Genomic DNA, 22,331 nt, shown 5'->3' with positions numbered 1-22,331 from the left:
AATATGCATTCAGTAATTGTTAAAGGTTGTTTGTATGTACTTCCATATGTAAATGGTTTGATGCCACACATTCACAACACCAGTGAATTTGTGTAAGTACAACAATCTTATTAAAAAATATATTTTGAAACTGTTTGCGTATTATACTTTTTTATTGCGTTTTGTAACTTGTTGACATAAGAATAATTGCGTTTTCTACGATTTAGACTGGGTAATTATCCCCAAAAAGCTGCTTTTTCGCACTATATTAACGGCATAACATATTGTTACTTCTCTGTACAGCGCTACTTTTAGCAAGCTACTTAAAATGCAGAACGCAGCTCCGTAGCAATTAGGGCAGAATGTTGACTAGGTAATTTAGATTGAAATATAAATTAGGTCATTTACCACCGCAGTTCTAACAGCGTTCAATATTCATGAAACTTTATCAGAATGTTTTCCTTGATAAATTCATTGATTAGTTTGAAACTTGGTCACATGAGGTCAGAAATTAGGTCACAAGGTCAAATCTATCAAAAATCATGTCCGAATCCAAATATTGGTATTGATTCGTCAAGGTTCGCTCAACTGTGGTCAGAATGTTTCCCTTAATGTAATCTTGGTAGCAGGTACACTTTAAAAGTGGGTCACATGGTGTAAAAAAACTAGGCCATTTTTATAGGTCAAATTCAAAAGAATATTTGTGAACAAACAGAGGCAACATATCAACTCCAATGTTCATGAAACTGAATCAGAATTTGCCTCAATGAAATCTAGGCTAAGTTAAAACTAGGTCACATGGGGTCAAAAACAATGTCACTAGGTCGCAACTTTGGAAACACTTAAGAGGCTATATTCTAGCAATATTTTTAATCCAATCTGGCCTTGATGAATTATTTTATTAGTTTTAAACTGGGTAACGTATGTTCAAAATTTAGGTTATTAGGTTAAGTCTAAATGCTACAAATGTCTATTCTTTTCAAAAAGTTGCAAATAAACTCATTTCTCATATCCAATGGTCTTAAAAGGCCATCACTCGGCAGCCGTATTGCATGTTTTGATTGGAATATTTCGCAACAAAGATTTCTATGCTACCTACTTAGCTAATCTGGCGGGGGATATCAAATTAACACATAGTTGACTTTGGCTTTTGGTTGATAATAGCCCCAGTGGGAAGACAATTGCCGAGGCTTGTTGTCATTTGTAACTCATTTGACCTAGTTTTGGAAATTACAATTTAGAACAGTTTAACCAAATATATAATAAATTATGGGATTTGATTAGCAGGAAGACTGAAAGGTGCAGGCAATGAGATATAACACATTTATTCTGAATGACAATTGATTTAAATTATATCTGATGGTCAATACTGATAATAGTCCCATCCTTCAAATATTTCTTGTTTTCATCAGATGATTTTGAACTTCAATATATGTGAAAACAGCTACGGTCGATCAAACATAGGAACAGTTTTATAAGAATCTCTGATTGAATAACCCTAGCCATTTTCAAGGGGGAGTAGCTGCCATGTCGATACGTCAAAGAGTAACACCAGACACCCGGTATATGTTGTCTGCAACGCTTTTCTAATTATAAATAAATAATGACGGATACATTCACAGGGTTCCCACGCTACCGGGAAAACGGGAAAAAGTCGGGAATATCGAAAAGTCTGTTCCCGGTCGTGAAAATGCATTGAATTTTGCGATTATAGGTTAAAATCGGGGAAAAGCCGGGAAAAGTAATATTTAAAGTTCGAACTGTTTTGGGTACGAAACTAGTAAAAGTAAGTACTCGCGATCATCTAGACGCTTGCATCTGACACTGTTCTGTTGAATTGACTCTGATCAGAGCGGCTGAATGATCGAGACTAAGAAGGTTTCCGTTACCACATGCAAGCGTTTATTTGTCACTGCCGTCTGCATTTAAAAGTTATTTTAAACAAGAAATTGGCCGCAGTTTGTCGTGATTCGCTTTATATACGCTGTCAGTAAGGATCGTGGGTGCTATATACAACGATATTTTTAATCTACTGGTTGAGAAGCAGTTTCCGACGGAAAGCAGTTTCCGACAAATCGCTTTTTCGCGTACCTTCCTTAGATCTTCATAAAGAAGGTACTGCAATTCAACTATATGGTAACTTGGCAATCAAAAGTTGAAATTCTTACCGAGACACGTAAGAAACTTTTATTATTATTTAATGTTTAATGTTTATTTTTCATTTTGTACACAAACTTGCACGTGGGGGATCTGCACGCGCAGCGTATTGCGCATGCGTGTGAACCTAATTTGCATATCTATTAATAGCTACAAGGTTTTCCTTAATTGACTTATACAAACGATGATCATTGTGTACATATTTGGGAACACTGGTGTCATGCTTGTTTCGCATCCACATTCACTTAAATGTATACAAACACAACTTTCCATCAGAAATGAATAAAAAAAATCATTGATATTCAGTCTCTGCCTGATTTCGAGTATGAATTGAATGTCGTAAATTTTAAGGTTTATATTTTTCGTAAATGCTAAAATACCATTTCTCTTATTACAGTCTTATATTAAGTTTATTAAATAAACGGAAAATAAAAACACACAACAGGCACCTTAAATATGCCCCGCATTCAAATTGTCGGAAACTGCTTTTCATCACAAGCTAATCAGAACAATGTAAGTACCCTGTTTGCGCCCCTATTAGATACAAAAAATGAAATAAGTTGTTAAAAAAGTATCTATGAGAGTGCAGCTTTAAAAAATGTTCAGAAAGTAAGTTTTTGTTCAGAGAGTAAAACTTTTTTTAATGTGATATTTGATTATATTTACCTTAAGCATGCATTTATCGACCAATTACGAAAATTGGTATTGTTAGGAGATCAACCGGCACCAAACCATGCTTGCTAATCAGGGTCCACACTGTTCTATGCACTATAGTAGGTAAGCCTTTAAGTTTCCAAGTAGCAAATACAAATAGCCTAGACCCTGATCATGCCAGCTGATCCGTGTCTACACTGTTCACAGAGGCCAACAGTATTCAGCATGCTAATTAGGTTAATTATGTTGTTCAATAAATGTCTAAGAAGTTCAGAAAGTGAAAGGTTTTGTTTTTGAGAATAAAACCCTTTGAAAATGACATTTGCATTATTTAACAAGTTGTTTAATAAATGTCAAAAATGGCAAATAAGTTATTTCGCTGAAATGTTTCGTTGTAATAACTGTGGAAAAGGTTGAGAGAAAGTCTGGAATTTGCAAAAAAAACCTGGAAAAAGTCTGGAATTTTACTTAAAGAAAAATGTGGGAACCCTGCATTCACAAAACAGTTTGACAAGCTGTGTGTTATCTTTCAGCGTGGGTAAGGAACTACAAAAACATCTTAACTTTCTTCACAATGTTCATGGTGCAGTTCAAAACATTTCATCATTAAACGACTAACGATTGTTTAAACGGTTTGTATTGATAGCCCGGCCTCCCATATGCAATTCCCGACAGGGTTTCATAAGGACGCGTCGTTTCAACAGGGCGCCAATATTGTGGAATGTCCATTGTCGCGCCAGCCCGACGTTCATATTTTGAATGTCCAATATTGTGCTAACATGACATTCATATTCCTTTTTAAAGCATAATTTCCAGTGACGTGTTAGCACGACACTCTTATTTTAAATATCCAATCATAAAAAAATAAATTGATATCCTTTTGAAACAAACAGTTAAAGTTAATGCTTAAAACAAATTTAAAATGACTTAAATTGGTATTAGACTTCAAAAGCAAGCTAAATTCTTTCTAAGGTCACGTCATTTCGGGATTAGAGTCATTTACGACATAGGTGTTTTGTGCCAGCTTTCACTGTGCAGCACTTTACACGCTGACATTTTGTTAAAATAGCGAAAATGGCCAAACTTCCAAACCAGGAACCCAGATTTGAAAGGGTTATTTCACTGATCATATACCAATTAATTATTAACTGCTCATTTTCTTTTAATCGCCTGGAATCATTTAATAGTGTTTTATTGATTATGCAGTTGTACTAATTATGAGAAAAAACATGAACAAATAAATATGCAAATGTTTGCGGATTTATCATTTTATTATTTTATGGCAAATCATTTGTTTGGTTCTGACGTATTTTTATGTAAATGCTTTTATTTTTTCCATTAGATCTAATTTAATAGGCAATAATTCCATTGTTCTGTGTAAGGATTATTCATCAATTAGCCTGCCACAGCAATATCAATAATAAAGTTCTCTTAAAGCTCAGCAACAGTAACATGTTTCCTCTTAACTATTATTACACAACATGGCTGCATCATTTCAATTGAATATGAATGGAAATGAATGACGAGTAATTGATGTGGCACAAAAGCAAATGTATTTTTTTATATTTCTATATATGTTGCTCTATATAAGAATGCATGTTTTTAATAAAAACAAAATAGAACAATGGTCTACGAGAAGAATGAACGAGCGTTGGTATCCGCTAGCAATGCTCTTGTTTTATTTACCTGCCTTTTGTACGAACATAATAAGAGCAATAGTCATAGCCTTAGTGTTGTTGGTGATGTCGTCGTCGTCGTCGTGTAATAGCGTTAACCTTGGCCATAACTAAAATAATCGTTAATGTATTTCAAGAGAATTTGCTACTCATTTTGACAAAGACAACAATACTCGCATGCTTTAAAGGGCAAACATCTCTATGACTTTATGAACCTTTTATGACGGAAAAACATATCTGGCCGCTATTTCTCGAAACTTCTTAAGTCCCTTAAAAAAGGATTAAGCTATTTTTGTTGTTCTGTAAAATGTGTTATATTTACTTCTTCAAGAATTTTATGAAATTATGTCGGAATAATCTGTATGATTATCAGAATAAACCATTTTTCATTTATCAAAATCCATTTTTATTATGTATTTTGGCTTATTGAAATAAGCGACTTAAGCCAGTTAAGCTTAAGAAGTTTCGAGAAATTGGGGCCAGACGCGAGTTGTCCTTGCCCTCATGAAAAAGTATGGTCTGAATATCATCTGAATTTAGCTGAATTTTGCTGAAAATTTGTCTGAATACCATCTGAATCATTGCTGAATGTGTGCAGATAACCTGAAATTGCAAAAGCTGAATCAAGTCTGTAACACTAATTCAGAAAAAATCAGCGTTGTTATATGTTTCTGAATTATGTCTGACAACACTGCTCAGTTAAATTTCAGACTTTTTATTCAGACTTTTATTTCTGAATATTGGCTGAGCTGCTGAAAAATGGCTGAAAATGGAACAATCCAGACACAATTCAGACTGGTAAGACAATATTCAGAGGGTTGTTCAGACAAGTTTCTCAGACAGTATTCAGAGAAATATTCAGACATTGTTCAGGTGAGGTCCCCAGTAAAAAGTTTGGCAGTATACCACTGGAATTTCAGTGGTATATCAGCGGTGAATTTTGGTGGTCTTCCACTTAAGGTTTAAGGCTGGTACTCCACAATACCACTGGAATACCAGCCGTAAACTTTGCGAGGAATACCACCAAAATATATCCATGGTTTACCCCTGGAATAAAGTAGCTAAAAATACAAAATCATTTCAAAATTAAGAGCAGATATAGTAGGAAATTCATTAACATTTGTTGACTTATATGGAAAAATATTTAGTCAGGAAAATAATTGAGTCAAAACATATTTCTTAAAGTTCTAAAATATTTCCCTTTTAATATTATTTCCCTTTTAATATTGAGTGCTTAGCACAAGTCACAACACATTTTTTATAGCTCTATATGTTTGCGTTGGGCAAGATCTGTAACATTAATTAGAAACAATATCCATGTTACAACTTATTTACTTCGAGGTCAGTTAAAACGACAGATTTACAGAACAAAATCTTACAAAACAAAAACATTTGAAAGATATTAAAAAAAATAAGTTATGCAATTGAACACACATAAATCTATAACACCACTTCACTAAATGTTTTATAATGGTTTAAAAATTTAAAATGAAACAATACCAATCATTACAAAATATGACATTTCTATGGTTTTGTCAGGAAGTCCAGAGTCCATGTAGAACAGTTTTCACTTTTTATGTATACTCCTTGCCAGGTGATGCAATCATTAAAGATGATTCTTCTTCTTTAGGGTTCTTTTGTAAGTTTCAAATTTATTTATCACTGCAACATGACAAACTTTTTAAGCATCTAGTTTAGGTTAACCTACCCTATACAGGAACTGTTTTTCACTTCTTCTTTAATTAAGATGGCATAACTTTTTTAACAGTTTCCAAAATGGCATCTGTATCAATGTTGATGCCGACAGCAACTCACATGGAGGTTGTAACACAGGGTTGATTCTATACTGCAGTGCGGTAATATGTTCCTCCTATTTCCTCATTTTCTTTCTCAATTGGCGGTTGTCTTACACAATAAGTAAGGTCCCAGTATATTGCTTTATTCAGTCCTTGACATTCACAATTAGTCTCTGAAGACTGCAGGTCCGTTTCCTTAATACATTTGATGACAAAGATGATTCGACCATGACATTTTCTTAACTGTTGAGGCTTATGTCTGAGACTTTGACATCCATCTTCCAATCTGAAAAATATTTCTAATATTGTTTTTTACTGCAAAAAAATGCCAATAACCTAAGGTGAGTTGGTTATTAAATCAGTGCGAATTTCAATGTAACAGGTATATTAATTAATGACCGCTTACTATAATTTTTCGAACCAAAAAGCTCATTTTTATTGAGTCTGATTTTTTTTTAAAGATTCTCATTCCTGTCTGTCACCACCCACTCCAAAATGTTTTATTTGATGAATAATGGTAACTGCAAAAATAACCAAACTATACACAATAATCATGTTTAATTTTATTGAATTTGATTTTGTCATGGACAGTACATTCATAGGGTGTCACCTATGTGCATAGCAAATAAGTTCCACACATATGCCATATTTGTTTTTAAATCAGGATGAGAATCTTTCAATGTGCTTTAAAAAAACATCAACTTACTTCAAGGGATTTGGCAATTTATGGCTTAGAATGTTTTTCTCATTCTCTGTTTAATGAGATCTCCTTCACAGTAGTCTAGTTGATTCTTGTGTGGACGGACGATTTGTTTTTGCAAGCTCCTATAGGCTATAGGCTGGCTAAAATAGATGAAACAACACTTCAGTTTATTTGGCTGAACAGGTTAACAAAAATGTGAAAATAAAAGACAAACATGGCTCGTTAACTTAGCATCAAGTTTCTGAATAGACAAATTTATTAATTGGCAACACAGGATAAGTGATTTGAGATCATGAAAAATGTGATGTTATGGTAAAAATATTGAAAATAATAACTATCATAAACTATGAAAGATAACTGACAACTGTTCCTACTTCTAGACAAAAACTAGCTCAACAGAAGTTTCATTAACAATTACCTTAAGAAACATATATTATAGTTGTTAAAAAAATATATAACAATGAAGAATTAGCTGTATGCTACTCAAAAACACTCGCTAAACTGTGTTTCTACACAAACGTATTTTGTACATTTGTCGCGAAAACATATAACAAAGAACTTATTTGCTCACAACTTTTAAATGTTATAATGTCGTTTTAAACAATAATATTAGTGTAAAAGATAGTTATGAAAGTTATTTAATAACACCAATTACTTTGTTTTAACTTACCTAAAATCGAAGAAATAACACTTAAGTTATTTGGCGCGTTGTCGAACACGGCTGAAGTTCGAAATTACCTCCGCCAGTGAAGAGCGTTCTCTAAAACGCGTAACCGTAAAAGAATAAGACTATTTTGTTATATATGTGAGGCAATCGATAACAAGTTGTCAAATTAATTGCAATATTTTCACATTCATAGAGATCGTTATCCTTTAATTTTATTTTAATTTTATTTATAATTAATAAAGACGTAAGCGATCCGTAAGCGATACCGGAAGTGGGTGAGAAAAAAACATCAACACCGGACATCGGACATCGGATTGTGTCATTTTCAATGATTGTAGAGTCGTTTTAAGTTTAGTGAACCTGTAAACAATATACCTTAAACCTGTTTGACAACTAATTAACCAGTGCTGGCAAAGATGTTTTGTAAATTAAAGTATTTTAGCAAATAGGGCAATTCAGGATATCTCTATATATTGCTCAACCATCAAATTCGGACAGCCACAAATACGTATTCAATTAGACCATCAGCATGTTTTTCCTGGATTAATTTAATACTGTACCCTCACTGGTCTTCAATTCTATTAGTTGAAGTGTTATTTTTTATAACACTGTCTAATAGTGAGATCAATACCAGCTCCCATTGTGATTATCTCTATCTTGGACGATCTGATAAAAAAAGCAGGTAATAATATTTAATTGTTTATTTAAACAAATGTTTCAAACCTGCAATTTGCTGGATTTTTTTTATTCCAGTTGATAGATACGCATGGAAACCCCACGTATTTATTGGCTATTGCCCTTGAATTATCCTAAATGGCTTTTTAAGTCTTTAAGTTTTCATCCGATCTTCACCAAACAGTCACCATTTTCTCAATTCTCAACAGCCTGCCTTTTGCTGCCGCACCCTTCTGCTGGACGTCTAATATTTTGAATGGTTTAACAGTTCATCAAATTCATTAAACTTTAATGATTCAGGTTCATGAACTTAGGTTCATGAACAGTTTCATGGACTTGGAATGTTTTGATGAATTCTGTGCAAGAAAATTGATGATTTTTAATTTTAAATTTGACAATGTTGTAGAATTTTGTTAGAAGTAGAATAAATATTCAAGAACCTAAACATGTCCAGAATTCTGATTCTAGAAATTGAGCAAAGTTCCAGAATTTTAGAATTGTGTGGGTTCTTGAACTAGTGTTCTTCAAGTTTTCAGAATAAGCATCATTAAGAATTAATATTCTTGAATTGCTGGGGTTCTAGAACGTATGTTCTTGAATGTGTAAGGTGATTCTTGAATGATTCTAGAACTTCTAGAATAATTCTAAAACTGAACAAAATTCTAGAACATTTTTCGCAGGTTTTTTTAACCACATCTTAAAGTAATGTGTATAGAACTCTTATAGTACTTGTCATTTTAAAAGTCTGAATTGTTCAGTATGATACTTTTAAAAGTCCAGTATGATAATTCAAAGTCTGAATTTTTCAGACATTTAAATTACATTTGTCATGACATGTTGTATTATTTGTTTATTAAATATTTTCTAACCATTGCTCATATTTTATCTGGAACATAACTACAAAAGAAGTGAATGTAAATCATTCAAACTTTATGCATTGATAATGGTTATTATATTGAAGTATAATGCCCATATATTGTCTGTTCTGACCAATTATTTTAGAATGTCTTGTCTAAATTTAGTTGTAGTGGACATTAAAGGACCTGGTGAGGTTCCTTGTTTAAAGTCACAATTGTTTGACTGTGTTTTTGACATTTTTTAGTGTTATAACTTAATTAACATGCAGAAAATGAGTCTTGAATATGTCAGAAACATCTCAGACAAGTTTCATTTTAGGTGATTTTAAAAGTCTGAAACAATCAGAATTGAAACTGGTTGCATCTATTTTCAGTCTATCTTCAGACATCCATTGAAGCTGAAAGAAGACTGAACCTTTGTTTTGAACATGTCAGTTTCTTTTCAGTACTTTTTCAGACATATTCTTTGAACCTGAAACAGGTCTGAATCTTGTCAGCACTGTTCAGCTTTTATTCAGACATCATTCAGATGCTAGATTTGGTTGTTCAGCAATGATTCAGTCACCAATTTTGCCGTAAGACTGAATTCAGCCTTCATTCAGCTTAATTCAGCTTAATTCAGACAAACTTCAGACTTTCTGTTTCATGAGGGTGGCTTTCTGCGGTCAGGTCTCTCTATGCAGTATTCAGTGTCTATGTTACAGATGGTGGGTCGTTTCCGTGGGGCTAGCCAGGCGTATGTTCCGCTTAATGGTGTGGAAGTGGTCTGGCCTAGAGGGAAACCACTTGACGTTCCTACATGCGGCTTCCAGGGAGAACTCTGTGTACCGGAAGCAGGTCAGAACGTTTTGCTCAACGTCTTAACTCATGAGCTATTGTGCATGTTCATCAGATAAAGTTTTTGTCTACCAGCTCCATTTAACATAACATTGTATTTAGCTGGATTGTTGTTTAATTACCATATTTACCATATTAGTAAAGATGTCCCTATGACTTCTTCGACAGCGCATGTCTAGCGGCCATTTTATAGTGAATCCTAGACGACCTGTGCAATCTTGGCTGTCCTATTCTCAAGGACTTGTTTTGTTGGATTGTTACAGGAGATTTGTCTGAAGCATAAATTTAAACATTATGATTAATTAAAAAACAATTTTAATTTTTTATGTCGATATAAGGATTCAAACTCATGGGTCTGCATTCGGAGGCCATTTCCATGACGACTTATACTACATGATATAATTGAGAATCAACATAAAACTTAATAAGTTTTTGCGAAGGAAATTATGAGCGAGCATATACTATCTTTAGATTTTTATAGTAATAATTAAAATTGATTTGTATACCTATAATATAACATATAATTATTATAATAAATATTATTATTATTATTATTATTATTATTATTATTATTATTATTATTATTGTTGTTATTATCATACATAATCTATTTTTTTTAACCTCTTAGCGGACTACACTGTGCTGATTGCCGTGCTTGTCAGCGTGTTTGGGTTCCTCACATTGATCTTTTCAGTCCTCTTCATTTTGTACAGGTAAACGTTTAAATATATTACCAGATGTCATGACGTCATTAAGAGTTCCGTGACGTTTAGCTTATTGGTTTTGGATTTTAAATAGAGGACAAATCGCAGCATTGTTAAGCATTTTTTTCTTCTTGAAATAAAGCAGATTAAAATCTTTAAATAATAATTTGACTATACGCATTTGCTTCCGCCAGGCGTTACCGCGCGGAACAGGAAATTGGCCGGATGTCATGGCTCATAGGGCCGGACGAGCTGAAAAGCCGGAAGGGGAAAAACAACGACTCCTTTATGTCAAAGAGCGTGCTGAACATCGACAGAGACGTATGCATCGATTTCTTACAAACACAGAGAAGAATAGCATAGATGTTTTAAGATTTCTTCGGCGTTTTGATCAGAAATAATATACAAGGAAAATGTTTTCCCTGAACATACCTTGGAATAAGTTAGTGCCGCAATCACACACTATTGAATTTCATGTGTATATACATAGTTATGATATTATTTTATATTCACACAAGAAAGGTCTCCTAGAAGAGCACTGCTTAAGGATGACTGGCGGACACTGAACACGACAGACACTTATCGTGACAGAAATCGAACAGTATTTGACATGCACTGAAAGTTATGTGGCGTATCCTTACATGTCGTGACAGACTCTAAATGTGACCGACTCTTATCGTGCCGCGACGGACACGGCACGTTGCGTGACATACACTTAATTTTACGTCACAAACACTGAAAGTGACGTGACAGACAATGAAAGTGACGTGACAAGACACTGAAAGTGACGTTACAGACACAAAAATTGACGTGACAGGCACTGAACGTGACGTGACGGACACTGAACGTGACGTGACAGACACTGAAAGTGACGTGACAGACACTGAACGTGACGTGACAGACACTGAAAGTGACGTGACAGACACTGAACTTGACGTGACGTACACTGAACGTGACGAGACAGACACTGAATGTGACGTGACAGACACTGAAATTGACGTGACGGACACCAATCTCTACGTGACTATCACCGACCACTACATATGATGGATACCAAATATAATAGACTGTTAATTGAAAATGGGCCAGACTTGTTAGAGGTCAAAATCAGGTTGGTCGCTTTTCTATAAAAATTGGCCTAAGGGACCTCGACTTACAAAGAGATAACAACCTCAGGGCTATACTTAAAATTGACATGACTCGTACAGCTTTCATTTACAATAGTCTAAAAATAGTTGTTTGCTTTTATACATAATAGGTTCGTTACCACCCCCTATCACAACCTACTATTTTAAACAAAAAAGCGGGTCATGACCACTTGTTGAAAATGGCCTTCAACACTCTTCCAGGTGATCACAAATTCACACAACCCCATGCCGTTTAAGGCAGCACGAACGAGAGGTAACTAAACGTGACGTGACGGAGACTGGTTACGGAATTAAGTTTGATTCGCACCATTTTGCAGTGACGTCCGAAGCGCTTTGATAAAATAAAAAATGAAATATATCAAGTCAGTAGAACTTAAACATGCCAACAATTTAAAGTATGGAGCAACTTTACACGTTTATTATTCCCCACTCGCAGCAAGAGCAGCAGCAGATGTTCTGCAAGACGATGTTCTGTCGGGACCAAATTGTGGCAGTCCGCGCTCTCAACCTCACGGAAGTAGAGCTCACCAGGAAACTCTGCGTGGATTTCCGTCAGGTATGTGAGCCATTTCCAGATTATGAGTATGTTTTAATTTTATAATAGTTCTGCCGGTACCAGATCACTGCCGTCAAGGCTCTCAACCTCCCAAAAGTAGAGCTCACCAGAAAACTGTGTGGAGTTCTGACAGTGAGATGAGTCGTGTCCGCATACATAATGTTTTCTGTAGACTCTGCCGGCACAAAGTCGCGGCCGTCCGTGCACTCAACATCCCAGAAGTGGAGATGGCATGGAAATAGTGTGATGAGTTAGCGCAGGTCTGTGGGTTCCAAACACTAAAGTCAGTTTACTTTATAATTTATACCTGGACATTGATCGTCTCGCGGACTGCACTGTTGCATTGATCGTCTCGCGGACTGCACTGGTGCATTGATCGTCTCGCGGACTGCACTGTTGCATTGATCGTCTCGCGGACTGCACTGTTGCATTGATCGTCTCGCGGACTGCACTGTTGCATTGATCGTATCGCGGACTGCACTGGTGCATTGATCGTCTCGCGGACTGCACTGTTGCATTGATTGTCTCGCGGACTGCACTGTTGCATTGATCGTCTCGCGGACTGCACTGTTGCATTGATCGTCTCGCGGACTGCACTGGTGCATTGATCGTCTCGCGGACTGCACTGTTGCATTGATCGTCTCGCGGACTGCACTGTTGCATTGATCGTCTCGCGGACTGCACTGTTGCATTGATCGTCTCGCGTGCTGCACTGGTGCATTGATCGTCTCGCGGACTGCACTGTTGCATTGATCGTCTCGCGGACTGCACTGTTGCATTGATCGTCTCGCGGACTGCACTGTCTCGCGTGCTGCACTGTTGCATTGATCGTCTCGCGGACTGCACTGTTGCATTGATCGTCTCGCGTGCTGCACTGTTGCATTGATTGTCTCGCGGACTGCACTGTTGCATTGATCGTCACGCATGCTGCACTGTTGCATTGATCGTCTCGCGTGCTGCACTGTTGCATTGATCGTCTCGCGGACTGCACTGTTGCATTGATCGTCTCGCGTGCTGCACTGGTGCATTGATCGTCACGCGTGCTGCACTGGTGCATTGATCGTCTCGCGTGCTGCACTGGTGCATTGATCGTCTCGCGTGCTGCACTGGTGCATTGATCGTCTCGCGGACTGCACTGTTGCATTGATCGTCTCGCGTGCTGCACTGGTGCATTGATCGTCACGCGTGCTGCACTGGTGCATTGATCGTCTCGCGTGCTGCACTGTTGCATTGATCGTCTCGCGGACTGCACTGTTGCATTGATCGTCTCGCGGACTGCACTGTTGCATTGATCGTCTCGCGGACTGCACTGGTGCATTGATTGTCTCGCGTGCTGCACTGTTGCATTGATCGTCTCGCGGACTGCACTGTTGCATTGATCGTCTCGCGGACTGCACTGGTGCATTGATCGTCTCGCGGACTGCACTGTTGCATTGATCGTCTCGCGGACTGCACTGTTGCGATGATCGTCTCGCGGACTGCACTGGTGCATTGATTGTCTCGCGTGCTGCACTGTTGCATTGATCGTCTCGCGGGCTGCACTGGTGCATTGATCGTCTCGCGTGCTGCACTGTTGCATTGATCGTCTTGCGTGCTGCACTGGTACATTGGTCGTCTCGCGGGCTGCACTGGTGCATTGGTCGTCTCGCGGGCTGCACTGGGGCATTGGTCGTCTCGCGGGCTGCACTGGGGCATTGGTCGTCTCGCGGGCTGCACTTGCGCATTGATCGTCTCGCGGGCTGCACTTGCGCATTGATCGTCTCGCGGGCTGGACTTGCGCATTGATCGTCTCGCGGGCTGCACTTGCGCATTGATCGTCTCGCGGGCTGCACTTGCGCATTGATCGTCTCGCGGGCTACACTTGCGCATTGATCGTCTCGCGGGCTGCACTTGCGCATTGATCGTCTCGCGGGCTGCACTTGGGCAATGATCGTCTCGCGGGCTGCAATGGTGCGTTGATTGTCTCGCGGGCTGCGTAGATCTGCTCGGGGCCGGGATGGTGCATTGATCGCCTCGCTGGTTGCAATGGTGCATTGATTGTATCGCGGGCTGCTATTGTGCATTGTTCGTCTTGCGGGATGCACTGGTGCGTTGATCGTCTCGCGGACTGCGATGGTGCGTTGATCGTCTCGCAGGCTGCGATGGTGCATTGTTCGTCTCGCGGGCTGCACTGGTGCGTTGTTCGTCTCGCGGGCTGCGATGGCGCATTGTTCGTCTAGCGGGCTGCGATGGTCGTCTCGCGGGGTGCAATGGTCGTCTCGCGGGCTGCACTGGTGCGTTGTTCGTCTCGCGGGCTGCGATGGCGCATTGTTCGTATTGCATGCTGCACTGGTGCATTGATTGTCTCGCGGGCTGCTATGGCGCTTTGTTCGTCTCGATGGCTGTGATGGTCGTCTCGCGGGCTGCACTGGTGCAATGGTCGTCTCGCGGGCTGCGCTGCTGCCTTGATTGTCAGCATTATACAAATAAGAATAGAATACGAATAATAATAATGTAATAATAATAATAATAATAATAATAATAATAATATTAATATTAATAACAATACTACTACTACTAATAATAATAATGACAGTAAAATCATACACCTTTACTCCAGATGCAAACGTCGACGCACAACCTATTGGCGAAGTTTGTTGGCGCGGTAATAACCCCGTTGAACAACTCGATCCTAATGGAATACTGCCAACGGGGAAGTCTACAGGTTCATGTTCATGTTTGCAGTTTAAAATTATTAAGTTCACAACGATTGTGAAATAATATATTTATCACTCTCATAGGAGCGATGTTATGCGAGAGTGTGTTCAGGCCGGGAATCGAACCCGGCAAGCCTTGGTGAGTAGCGAGTGCGCTAACCGTGCAACTTAAAAACACAATTGTGAATAACTTGCTTAACCCTCTTGCTTACAATCGCATTTTTTTATATTTTCTGTGTGTTTGTCGTTTTTTATTCAAGATTTTAATTATGTTGACATGATTTCAGGATATGATACAGAATGATGTCATTGAGCTCGACTGGGATTTCCGCTACTCTCTCATTCAAGACGTCATTAAGGTGAGAAACGAGTTTTCATGAGCTCAGAATTAAACGTGAATATTATGCTTCTATTAATTAAACAACCTTTTATTGGAAATAAATTGTTGTTCCTAAAATTGGATCAACATTCAATATCGGTAAAGTTGGAAGGTAGTTGGTAGTTAGTTATTCGAATAGTCAACCTCCTTGCTAGTTGCTAGTTGGGGATTCAAATAATCCACTACATAGTAGTTAGATGGTGATGTTCATATTCAGCTACTTTAGTTATCACATTTTCAGTTTTTTTTTGCGAAGTTCCAACTACCAGTTGGTTGTTTTGGATTCAGAGTATACCTTGTTCTCTATATTCGTAAGTTGTAAATGAAATAAATATCACGTATTTTCTCTTTTTAGCCGTATCGTTTTAGACACTGTTTTAGTTCACAGTTTCTTTTCGTACATTAGCCAGTTGGTTATTTGCGAATATCCAACCAGTTAGTAGTTGGAGATTCAGATTTTGACTGTTTTAGTGGTCTTACGGTATACACGTGAAATAAAAAATACGCTAATGGTATTTATTGCGACTGTAAACATGTGTATCTTTGTGACAAACACTGTTTTAAATCACTGTTTTCGTCCATTATCCATTATTTTATTCAAACATTGCAAGTTGGTTATTCAAAGTTTGCCTTATTTTATGGTTAAAAGGTGCACATGTAAAGAAATCGAACAGTCATTGTATTGTTATCCATGTTCAAATAAAGACCCTTGTAAACAAACATAGTTTTTATTACTATAATTATTTGTACACTCACCAGATGGTTTTTCGAGAAAATCCAAATACCAGTTGGTAGTTGAATATTCAGATGATACCTTGTTGTCTAGTCAAAAATTGTTAATGTAAAACACAACCACGTATTTTGTCTTTTAGCCGAATTTTTCAATGAAAAATTACGGGTTATAGAATGGCGAAAAATGGGCGGTCGGGCGGTCATACGGGCGTTAACAATTCTGCATTAAAGTTTTCATTTTATGTAATAAAATCAAGAGTTTTTATCCAATGGTTATCAAACTTGGTCAGACTATTTGTTGGCATGTTATCTTGAATATATGTGAATATGTGTCATTTTGGGTCAAAAACAAGGTCACTAGGTCAAATCTATTTCACGCTAATAAATTCAACAATTTTTATCAAATTTTGATGAAACATGGTCAGAATATTTGTCTGCATAATATCTTGAAAGTTCTTTAATATGGGTCATCCCCGGTCAAAATCTAGGTCGCAAGGTCAAATTTTAGGAGAAAGAATTCCACAGTCATAAAAATTCATTAATTCCTGTCAAATCTTTATGAAACTTGGTCAGAATATTTGTCTACATGTTGTCTTAAACATTTGTGAATATGGGTCATCTCAGATCAAAAACTAGGTCACTAGGTCAAATTTTAGGAAACATTTTCCCGATGTCAAACCTATCAATATCAGTCAACAACTAAATTCCATTGCGATTTTATAAACAGACATCCCAATCATGAATTTTATATCTACCCATATTTTTCAAAGATTTAAATTTTAATTAACTTAAAAAATATTTGTGTACATAAAATCTTAGAATATAAAGTGTGTTATCTAGGGTCAAAAACTAGGTCTCTGGGACAGATATTATTGGAAAAGCTGATGTATTTATAAAATGTTCATTTTCCTCACACAAATGGAATAGTTTCTGTTGATCAGGTTATTTGTATGAACGATATCTCCGATACCAATAAATATGGGTCTTTTTGGTTAAAAATACTAGGTCACTAGCTCAAATCCTGGGTTTGCGAAATTGCATCGTAAAAAAAAATAATCCGGCTTTAATGCGGCAACGCCGCATTGGCGTCTTGTTTTGTCTATATAACATATTTGACTTTGTTACACACAGTTTTATTTATTTATTTATTTATTTTTTCGTACATTAGCCAGTTGGTTTTTCGTATATCTCCGGTTGGTTATTAGCAGGGCTTCTAAAACTTTGGAACCTCAATCGGTCCGGACCCGGCGACGACCCCCCCCCCCCCCACCAAAAAAAAAAATCCCCCCCTTCAAAAAAAGAAAGACCTGTTCAATAGTCCGATTTTATAAAAATGTCATACATTTTCGCAACGTCTTTTCTGTCAATATTTTTTGCAATGTGGCAATTCGTAAGAGGGCTCTAGAGCCAGCATAGCCAATTCGGATAGTCATTGAAACAAGTTCAATTCAAATGAGATTCTCATCGAGTTCTGCGGCGTTTCTAACAAGAAAGACTGCGATCGTAATTAACTGTGACTGTCGGAAGGCGGTCAGACGACAAAAAGTGAAACAGTATTATGATTTATTTGCTTAATGCTTCTTTAGTGGGTCAACATTCAACTGATAATCTTGAATAATAGTATATACATAGTTTTATAATTGCTTATTCCAAAACACGTGATTAGACCGATTGCAATCGTCTGCTAATTAACAGATAGGCTGATAGAGTGATCAGCGTAGCGGGAAAAGCAGCTGGTCGCATCGGTCTCATGGTAACCAAGACACTTTTATGAACTATTGGATGTAGTTTTGAATGTGTGAATGACCAATGAATGTTTGTGTATTACAATTTCTACATCTTTTACTGACTTAGTCGTTTTGGACCGATTTTTTTTACACTTTTTGAAACTGAAATCGGTCTGGCTTGGTCAAAATCTGTCCAGACCGGCAAATTGCTGGTTTTTAGAAGCCCTGGTTATTAGCGAATACCAGTTGGTTGTTGGGGACTTAGATTTTGTCTTGTTTAATTAATATAAGGTACAGATGTGAAGAAATCACAACCTAAAGTATTTTATGCATGTACACGCAGAGATAACCTCGCCGATATTTTTTCCCTCTTTTCCTTAATGATATTGAAATGCATTTACAACAAAACCTGGACGTCGGAATTAACATTGACCATATTTCAATTTATTTGCTGCTTTTTGCCGACGATGCGGTAATTGTATCAGAGACTAAGGCAGGATTGCTTAATTTCCTAAATAGTTTACACTCATACTAGTATCATAAATGGAACCTTACTGTTAACATAGATAAAACAGCGTAGCACCAACTGATGATTGTATCAATGTTTAGGGCATGATGTTCCGCACAGCAGTCTCTCACTGGCGGAACAGGGGCACCAGCGTAGCAGCAACTGCATGATTGTATCAATGTTTAGGGCATGATGTTCCGCGCAGCAGTCTCTCAACGGCGGTCCACGGGCACCAGCGTAGCACCAACTGCATGATTGTATCAATGTTCAGGGCATGATGTTCCGCGCAGCAGTCTCTCAACGGCGGTCCACGGGCACCAGCGTAGCACCAACTGCATGATTTTATCAATGTTCAGGGCATGATGTTCCGCGCAGCAGTCTCTCAACGGCGGTCCACGGGCACCAGCGTAGCAGCATCGGCATGATTGTATCAATGTTCAGGGCATGATGTTCCGCGCAGCAGTCTCTCAACGGCGGTCCACGGGCACCAGCGTATCACCAACTGCATGATTGTATCAATGTTCAGGGCATGATGTTCCGCACAGCAGTCTCTCAACGGCGGTCCACGGGCACCAGCGTAGCAGCAACTGCATGATTGTATCAATGTTCAGGGCATGATGTTCCGCACAGCAGTCTCTCACCGGCGGTACACAGGCACCAGCGTAGCACCAACTGTTGATTGTACCAATGTTTAGGGAATGATGTTCGTCACAACAGTCTCTCACTGGCGGTACACGGGCACCAGTGTAGCACCAACTGTTGATTGTATCAATGTTTAGGGCATGATGTTCTGCACAGCAGTCTCTCACTGGCGGTACACGGGCACCAGCGTAGCACCAACTGTTGATTGTATCAATGTTTAGGGCATGATGTTCCGCACAGCAGTCTCTCACTGGCGGTACACGGGCACCAGCGTAGCACCAACTGTTGATTGTATCAATGTTTAGGGCATGATGTTCCGCACAGCAGTCTCTCACTGGCGGTACACGGGCACCAGCGTAGCACCAACTGTTGATTGTATCAATGTTTAGGGCATGATGTTCCGCACAGCAGTCTCTCACTGGCGGTACACGGGCACCAGCGTAGCACCAACTGTTGATTGTATCAATGTTTAGGGCATGATGTTCCGCACAGCAGTCTCTCACTGGCGGTACACGGGCACCAGCGTAGCACCAACTGTTGATTGTATCAATGTTTAGGGCATGATGTTCCGCACAGCAGTCTCTCACCGGCGGTCCATGGGCACCAGCGTAGCACCAACTGTTGATTGTATCAATGTTTAGGGCATGATGTTCTGCACAGCAGTCTCTCACCGGCGGTACACGGGCACCAGCGTAGCAGCAACTGTTGATTGTATCAATGTTCAGGGCATGATGTTCCGCACAGCAGTCTCTCACTGGCGGTACAGTCTCATACTGGCGGTACACAGGCACCAGCGTAGCACCAACTGTTGATTGTATCAATGTTTAGGGCATGATGTTCCGCACAGCAGTCTCTCACCGGCGGTCCATGGGCACCAGCGTAGCACCACATGCATGATTGTATTAATGTTTAGGTTATGATGTTCCCCAAACAGTCTCTAACCGGCGGTACATGGGCACCAGCGTAGCACAAACTGCATGATTGTATCAATGTGTAGGGCATGATGTTCCGCGCAGCAGTCTCTCACTGGCGGTCCATGGGCACCAGCGTAGCACCAACTGCATGATTCTATTAATGTTTAGGTTATGATGTTTCCCAAACAGTCTCTAACCGGCGGTACATGGGCACCAGCGTAGCACAAACTGCATGATTGTATCAATGTGTAGGGCATGATGTTCCGCGCAGCAGTCTCTCACTGGCGGTCCACGGGAACAAGCGTAGCACCAACTGCATTATTGTATCAATTTTTAGGGCATGATGTTCCGCACAGCAGTCTCTCACAGGCGGTTCATGGGCACCAGCGTAGCAGCAACTGCATGATTGTATCAATGTTTAGGTTATGATGTTCCGCAAAACAGTCTCTAACCGGCGGTACATGGGCACCAGCGTAGCACAAACTGCATGATTGTATCAATGTGTAGGGCATGATGTTTCGCGCAGCAGTCTCTCACCGGCGGTCCACGGGCACAAGCGTAGCACCAACTGCATAATTGTATCAATTTTTAGGGCATGATATTCCGCACAGCAGTCTCTCACTTGCGGTACACGGGCACCAGCGTATCACCAACTGCATGATTGTATCAATGTTTAGGGCATGATGTTCCGCGCAGCATTCTCACCGGCGGTCCATGGGCACCAGTGTAGCACCAACTGCATGATTGTATCAATGTTTACGGCATGATGTTTAGCACAGCAGTCTCTCAACGGCGGTCCACGGGCACCAGCGTATCACCAACTGCATGATTGTATCAATGTTTACGGCATGATAGTCCGCACAGCAGTCTCTCACCGGCGGTCCACAGGCACCAGCGTATCACCAACTGTTTCCCCTTGCGTTTCATTGGCATCAGCGTTGCGCCAGGGCATTAGGTGCCGCACAACAGACCCTTCCCCCCACCTCCACGCCATCCATAGGCCCCAGCGTTGCATCCACAGCGCATACACAGCGCACTTACGAAATTAAAGAACACTTAAATACTTCAGGGCATGACGTTCCTACATAACAGTCCGCTGTTGGTACATGGGCACTTGACTAGCGCCAACTGTGTGGTAGACAGCAAATTCTCCCTGAAGATCACAGACTACGGTCCACACGAGCTGCTGGATGTGGACCGGCTCAAGGGTTATGAACTGGCGAAGGAAGGAGGAGAGACGATCAATCTCAGAAGTAAGGCGCGCTCAATGTTGTTTTTTCCTGGAAATAGCTGGAAACCGATTCTTAATGCCAAAATGAGGTACATTAACTTTAGTACGGATGTTATCAAACTAAACAAAATAATTGATTTATGTAATGCACTGGTGAGCGTTTTCTTGCGAGGTACGGAAAAGCTCACCAACCCTCAAATGATTTTCAGTTGTTTATTTTATAGCTCAACAGAGCACAAAGTGCTCTAGGTGAGCTATTGTGATCGGTCTTTGTCCGTCGTCCGTCAGTCCGTCCATCCGTCAACAATTGCTTAAAAAACATCTCCTCTAAAACTACCTGGCCATATTCAATGAAACTTCACAGGAAGCGTTTTTGGCTATCCCTCTACGAAAATACAAGAAAGGGTCACGATTGATTAACAACAGCAATAACAACAAAATGGCTGACTTCATGTTTTGCTTTAAAAAAAACATCTCCTCTGAAACTACCACTCCAGATTCAATGAAACTTTACAGGAAGCTTCCTTGGGTGACCCTCTACAAAAATACAACAAGGGGTCACGATTGATCAACAACAACATCAACAAAATGGCAAACTTCATGTATTGCTTTAAAAATACATTTCCTCTAAAACTACTGGTCCAAATTTAATGACACTTTACAGGAAGCTTCCCTGGGTGACCCTCTACAAAATTACAACATGGGGTCACGATTGATCAACAACAACAACAAAATGGCCAAATTCCTGTTTTGCTTTTAAAAACATCTCCTCTGAAACTACCAGGCCAAATTCACTGAAACTTCACAGGAATCTTCATTGCATGACCGTCTACAAAATACAACAAGGCATTGAGATTGATCAACAACAACAACAACAAAATGGCCGACTTACTTTTTTACTTTAAAAAAATCTCTGATTTAAAACTACCAAGCCATGTTCAATGAAACTGTACAGGTAGCTTCATAACATGACCCTTTGCAAATATAAAACAAGACATCGTCATCAGTAAAGATATGTTTGAATTGCAACATTTTTATTAATGCTTTATCACAGAGTTGTGGCCCTTTGCTTAGGTGAGCGTTTTAGGGCCGT

General features: G+C 39.1%; 1 protein-coding gene across 1 annotated transcript in view; it reads left to right on the top strand.

Annotated features, from left to right (window-relative positions):
* LOC128244175 (atrial natriuretic peptide receptor 1-like) overlaps positions 1-22,331 on the top strand; it is a 43,189-nt gene that overhangs the window by 14,833 nt on the left and 6,025 nt on the right. Inside the window, exons 7-13 of the mRNA XM_052962193.1 lie at positions 9,869-10,001; positions 10,630-10,714; positions 10,900-11,026; positions 12,290-12,409; positions 15,009-15,113; positions 15,393-15,464; positions 21,077-21,260. Of these exons, the coding sequence (XP_052818153.1) occupies positions 9,869-10,001; positions 10,630-10,714; positions 10,900-11,026; positions 12,290-12,409; positions 15,009-15,113; positions 15,393-15,464; positions 21,077-21,260 (826 nt within the window). The remainder of the gene's footprint in view (positions 1-9,868; positions 10,002-10,629; positions 10,715-10,899; positions 11,027-12,289; positions 12,410-15,008; positions 15,114-15,392; positions 15,465-21,076; positions 21,261-22,331) is intronic.

This window comes from Mya arenaria, chromosome 8 (assembly GCF_026914265.1).
Source record: "Mya arenaria isolate MELC-2E11 chromosome 8, ASM2691426v1".
Taxonomy (NCBI): Eukaryota; Metazoa; Mollusca; class Bivalvia; order Myida; family Myidae; genus Mya; species Mya arenaria.
This window is presented reverse-complemented; position numbering and strand designations above follow the sequence as displayed.